The 6598-nt window shown below is 41.9% G+C and overlaps 1 protein-coding gene across 1 annotated transcript in view; it reads left to right on the top strand.

Moving 5' to 3' along the window:
- Window positions 1–6598, top strand: part of syne3 (spectrin repeat containing, nuclear envelope family member 3) — a 51518-nt gene continuing 44920 nt past the window's right edge. The window contains 2 exon segments of the mRNA XM_020599140.1: window positions 1–145; window positions 3517–3674. Of these exon segments, the coding sequence (XP_020454796.1) occupies window positions 3531–3674 (144 nt within the window). The 5' untranslated portion in view covers window positions 1–145; window positions 3517–3530.

Genomic DNA, 6598 nt, shown 5'->3' with positions numbered 1-6598 from the left:
CTACTGAAGGCGACATGACAGGCTCCGTGTAGATTCCATTGACCAGCCCCTCGCCGTCTCGGCTCTACTTCCTGTTTGCCATAACTTTACTGTACACAGGACACGTTCACGCCAGCGGCTCATCTCACCTGATGAACACAAAATCGTAAGTGTTTCTATTGTTACACTTCCCACTTGTATTTGACCAGCGGGCTAAATGTGAAGCGCTGTTCAGCTAGCTTAGTAATAATAGGCCTACCCCTGCCGGGTAACTCCCTGTGGTCTGTCACGCTCAGTTCTACTTTCAAATTACCGTGACGTTAAGGTTACTGTAATCAGGCGCGCACATTTACTACTCACCCGTTTCGATCAGTTGTATTAGGTGACCGCGTGTACTACCGTAAACTAATGCGCTCCTAAGGTTGAATCTTCATTTACAATCGGCATGGCGTATAGGTCGTTAATAACAAACTGAACTTGCAGCCTATGCTCAAGTTACACTGTGTGTAGCTTAATAAGCGACCTTGAATTAAACACGCTCCGGTGGGAACGCAACAAACAAAAAGAGTGAATATTATCGCCGTCTTGGGCATGTGTGACTGAAATGGATTGGAGTTAGTGTTAATGCCAGTTTACTGCACGAGCTGTCAAACTGCAGGAGGATATGCTGTCATTGTTTATGTGCAGACTTCTGTGGTTGCTGCAGTTCAACCAAAAAGCAGCTTTTTTCTTATCAGGTTGTACAGCACTGCAACATTGTGACGCATGTTTAATGATATAGTTGGTAATAGAAGTTATGAAGTGGTAGCCTACTATGTGAGGAATGTCATGATGGGGAGAAATGAGTCATTTAGGACAATGGCCCAGACTCTTTTTTTTTTGTTTTTCAAAATGATTTTGTGCTTCTCTGTGCTCCTGCAGTGCTAGTGCTCCTCTCTCCCATGCTTTTGGGATGGCGAGTTTGTGGGTTGGTGTTTCCGCGCCTGTTTGCAACAAGCGTGTAACCTCACAAACGCACGGTTTCGTCAAACCGACTGAAAATTTGGAGCCCAACATCCACTAATAACCACATGCTAAGATCAGAATATTATTAGAATATGAATATAACAATATAAATTAAATGAAGCTTTTTTTTATTATTTTTTTTTACGTTTTAAACATATACTTGTGACGGACGTGCAGGTCCGCTGCCATCCTCCAGGGGGTGCTGCAGCACCCTCACAGCCTGGCTCCCGAGACCGCACTGAATTTTTATACAAGGCAATACTGGCCTTGATGCATTTGACAGCATTTCTGGATTTTTTTTTCATTACCTGGTTCTTGAAAATACACAAACACTTTGGGGGACAACTTTTTTCAATTTCTATCAAAAGAATAAAATAAAATGTGGCTTCAGAAATCCTTCAGATTTTGCACATTTTATTGTGTAGTAGATGTAATTTTAAGTGGATAAAATTGCATTCTTTCCCCATTTTTAGATATTTAAGCAAAGGGAGTCAAATTTATTTGTATAGCCCAATACCACAAATCACAAATTTATCTCAAGGGCTTTTTTAAAGTGATTCACATGACAAACCCATCCATTCAGGTGCTTCGTATGATGTCTGGGGCACTCAACTGTTTCAAATGTCATTGAAGTGCTTCAAACGTCACTAGTCACATGACCAAAACACGCCTTGGGACAGTGGTTCGATGCGATTGCTTCATGAGCTACCACACATGTATGTGTGCGGTTTATTCTACTGTCAAGAGTAGCCTACTTAGGATATAAAAACAAGAACGATTAGAGCTTTTTAACTCGAGCATTAATAGAAGCATCACAGTTTTAGTTATTACTTTTAGGCTATTAATAGCCCACTTACTTCAGAGAAACATTTTTTAAATCAAATATTTTTATTTACTAGAGATGCATCGATTGCAGTTTTCTTGGCTGATTCTGATTTAAGTCTGACCTGCCGAATCTCATTTTCTTACGCATACGCTGACATTTTTGTAACTTTTCTTTAATTAAAAACGTTATTGTAATAAAAATAAAACATTGTATTCAAGTTTTTACATATTCCAATTTTAATCTCACTCCTAAATTTTTTTTTTTTTTTTTTTTACAAACCTCCAACTAAAAATTAAGTGCAATATTTGTACTTCTTTAAATATAAACAGGTGTAACAGGTTACAGAAACAGAAGTGTTTAATCTTTAATCTGTTAAATCAGTCCTACATAGCACAGTTTGTTTTGAAGGGTTTTTAGTTATTATTTGCTGTGTTTTACCACGGGTTGGATGCACCGTACATACAGTATACATGCATTTCACGGTTAGCTATTAATTCCCTCTGTGTGTAATATTTTTCAGAGATTTGGACATAGTTTCTTCTCCTCCTGTTTGTACACTAAGCACTACTAGTGTGTGAGTGAACACCTACCTCAGTACAGACACGAGCATAAATCTCTCTCGAGGTGCATGAAAGATGCTATGTGCTGCACATGCTATGCCTTTGGTCTGTGCCACTGCATGCGTGATGTGAGCTGTCGTGCCTCTAAATCAGAACGGCACAGAATCTGATGTCTCACAGTGGTCAACTGGTAACCAGTCAAGGTCAGTCACGCTGAAAACTGGTCATTTCCCTTCTCTGCTGATCGATCAGTGCACGTGTCCAAAGCATTGCCTACAATCATTCAAGTGGGCCGCCTTCAGAAAGTTGGACCCATTGTCAGCTGTTAGTATAGATATATGTAGTCACAGTATATACTATACATTTGTGAGATGTTGGGGTCAACTACCTCTCCTCTCCCAGACTTCAGGATTTAAGGGCTTCTTAAGCCTTGTGCAATTATTTCTTGGGGTGTTCATTCGGGAAATATGATGTTTGCAAACAGTAGTAACACAACACCCAGTCATCACTGAAAGTGTAATGTTCTGCTGAGATATACAGTATGATCCATTGTACAACTTGACCAAAGTTGTGTTGTAGAAAAGTAAACAAGTCTATGTAGATCCACTTTCAGCTTACTTTGGTGATGTTGGTATAATGTTAGGATAGCAGATGTAGTTAGCAGTTTGCTAGTGCTGACAAGAACCGTGACAGTGACCCAAAAAGCTTTACTATATATAGTCCTTCTCTCTTTTTTAAAAACAAAACTTCCAAATTGAAGATGCAGCTCCTGTCTTGGATACAAGTTCTTCTGGTGCATCTCCAGTCTAACCTTCTTCAGGTCCAGTCTTCTTCTCTCACTCATCGGTCGAATAGCTACTGTCAAAATGAAAACTCTACCTCAAATCAACTATCTGTCTACAATGCTTCCCACAACACCCAGAGATAAATGGTTTAAATCACTTGATTCTATAACTTCACAATTTTATTGGAAAAAAAATACTGTACGTCATATCCACCACACCTTTCGCTCAGAAAGTAAGTAAGTAAAGAACTGTAGACTATAACCAGTGACATGAAGCATGTGTCCTGGTTTTGGTTGGTTTGCCTTTTAGCATTAAGTGTCCTCTGATACAGACTGATTGCAGTGTTTTGTTTTGTTTTTAGGTCTGTGACTAATCATGACACAGCAGGAACAGCAGGAGTTCACTGAGAACTTGGAGGCAGCTCTCTGCTGGATGCAGGCTATTCAGGAGAGGTTGAAAGCCAATGACAGCACCCAGGGGCCCCGTGATGCCCTAGAGGCCCGACTCAGGGAGACAGAGGTTAGATACTTCACTTACTGTTTGAGCCTTCATCTCTGACTCTCCTGCTACTACTTTGCTCAATCATTAGTCTCCAAAGTGGAGACAGCTGCAGTTTCTGGTCCTTTGGGCAAGGTATGGTATCTAAGAATGCTTTTTTGGTGACACATTTTTAATGTTATTTTAATAGATATACAAATAAATCAAGAAACTATAGAAACAGACATAGTTATGTCAAAACCTAAATGACATGTGTCCTTAGTCAAGAAGGCGAATAAAACACAACCGGTCGAGGCAGAAGGCTGCCCACCGAGAGCCGGGGTCTGTCTGAGGTTTCTTCCATTAAAGGGAGTTTTTCCTCTCTACTGTCGCTAAATGCTGCTCAAGGGGGATTAGTTGGGTTTTTCCTCTATAATGATAATAATAATAATAGTAGTAAGGTCTAGACCTTACTTTGTAAAGTGTGATTTGGCACCTATATATAAGATTGAATTGAATAGAATTTCCAGCCATTTAATGTTTAATCTTGGATACCTCTAGATTAGCTTTGCACCCATCACAACTCCAAATAGTTTGCAATTATTTCAGAATGATAAAACCGGAGACCCTCTTCCTAAAAATGACAGGATAGTTCGTGAACACAAACACCTCCTGCTGCTGGTGTTGTGTCGAAAGTGGACAGCACAAGGAACCGCAACAGTATTAAGTAATTTAAATTTCTCCTGCATAGATAGCTGTGTATGTATGTATGCGTGTGTGTGTGTGTGTATATTAGTGCTGGGATCCGACTAAAATCCCTAATCGCATTAACTGCATGATTTTCTGTGATTAATCGCATTTAGCTGCATTGATATGAGCAGCATTCAATTATGAATTCAAAAGTTGTGTCTTGCGCACTTTTGTTTTAAAATTACTGCTATATGAACAAAAGTGTAATAACATTTGGTTTGCAAACACTTTAAACAAATAGGATGTTCAATTTGATGTTGTTCTAATTCTGCAGCACTTGCTGGGCTGTGTTTAAAGTGGCCCACAACCTTTCTGCATTTGGCCAGGACATTGTCAAATGCACTGTTCTGTAGAGAAACTGTGACAGAACAATGGAGACTGTGCACGATGCAGGGGACATGTTCAAAAGGCAGATGTCTTGTCAAATGCACTGTTCTGCAGAGAAACTGTGACAGAACGATGGAGACTGTGCACAATGCAGGGTACAAGCAGATGGCTCGCAGCAATGATCATGTTTCTTGATCATGCTAAGTGTGCTGACTTTATTTGAAACGTTCCACTGCTGTGCAACATGAATGAAATGCTCTGCGCATGTGTCAGCAAAATGTCTCTCTTCTGCTTTCATTACAGTTAGAGCATATGAATGCAGTTCATCAATATAATGCACTGTAACTCCGAGGTAATTAGTTAATTGGCAGGTAATAACATTAGAGCAGACCCACCAAGGCTGGAGACTGAACAATTCTGGAAGAGCATAAGGGAGAAGCAAGCATCACATAACAACAATGCCCAGTGGCTGGTGGACATAAGAGCAGACCACAACACCCTGCCTGAACAAGATCCAGTAACCATCACAATGGCAGACATTCAAGAGAGGGTCTCAAGTATGAAGAGCCGGACAGCACCAGGCCCTGACATGATCCACGCCTACTGGTTAAAAATGCTAACTTCACTCCATGGTTGCCTGGCAAGACAAATGAACCAGCTGCTAATGGATGGAAACCACCCTGAGTGGTTAACTGAAGGCCCGACGGGCCTGATCCCGAAGGACCCTCAGAAGGGAGTAGTACCATTCACCTACCGCCCAATAACCTGCCTCTGCACAACATGGAAGCTCCTGTCAGGCATCATAGCAGCTAAGATGGGCAGGCACATGACTCAATACATGAGCAGGGCCCAGAAAGGAATTGGTAGTAACACCAGAGGGGCAAAGCACCAGCTACTGGTTTATAAAGTAGTCACTCCAAGCCCAGACATACCAACCTGTGCACTGCCTGGATTGACTACAAGAAAGCCTATGACTCAATGCCTCACACCTGGATCCTGGAATGCTTTGAACTGTATATCATTGACAGGACTCTAAGAGCCTTTAAGAACTCAATCGTAATGTGGAAAACAACGCTAGAGACCAACATCAAGCCAATTGCACAAGTCAACATCAAGTGCGGTATCTACCAAGGAGATGCTCTGTCCCCGCTGCTGTTCTGCATAGGGCTGAACCCCCTCAGTCAGATCATCACCAAGAGCAGTTACGGATACTGACTATGGAAAAGAGCAACCATCAGCCACCTTCTCTACATGGATGACATCAAGCTGTATGCCAGGAGTGAACAAGACATCGACTCACTGATCCACACCACTAGGATCTACAGCCAGGCCATCAGAATGTCATTCAGACTGGATAAGTGTGGCCGAATGGTAACAAGGAGAGGGAAGGTAGTCAGAACTGTGGGGATTATACTACCGGAAGGCAACACAGCAAATGTTGAGAACAGCTGCAAGTACCTTGGGATCCTGCAGGCAAATGGGAACCATGAAGAAGCCGCAAGGAACGCAGCAACTACCTGCAGAGAGGAGGGCAAGTCCTGAGAAGTCAGCTGAATGGAAAGAACAAAGTCTGGGCGATTAACACCTACGCCATGCCAGTTATCAGGTACCCCACTGGCACGATAAGATGGTCAAAGGAGGAGATAGAGGCCACTGACATCAAGACAAGGAAGCGCCTTACAATGCACAGAGAGTTTCATCCTAAATCCAGCATCTTGAGACTGTACACTAAGCGGAAGGAAGAAGGATTAGTGAGCGTCAGAGCCACTATCCAGGATGGAACAACAAAGATCCATGAATACATCAGGAAGATGGCCCCGAGTGATGATGTGCTTAGTGAATACCTCAGGCAGCAGAAACCAGAAGAACAAGGGAAGGAAGAGCAGGAA

The sequence above is a fragment of the Monopterus albus genome, unplaced genomic scaffold (assembly GCF_001952655.1).
Source record: "Monopterus albus unplaced genomic scaffold, M_albus_1.0 scaffold40.1, whole genome shotgun sequence".
NCBI classification, from domain to species: domain Eukaryota; kingdom Metazoa; phylum Chordata; class Actinopteri; order Synbranchiformes; family Synbranchidae; genus Monopterus; species Monopterus albus.
The sequence above is the reverse complement of the archived record's forward strand: the minus strand, read 5'-3'. Positions and strand labels throughout refer to the sequence as shown.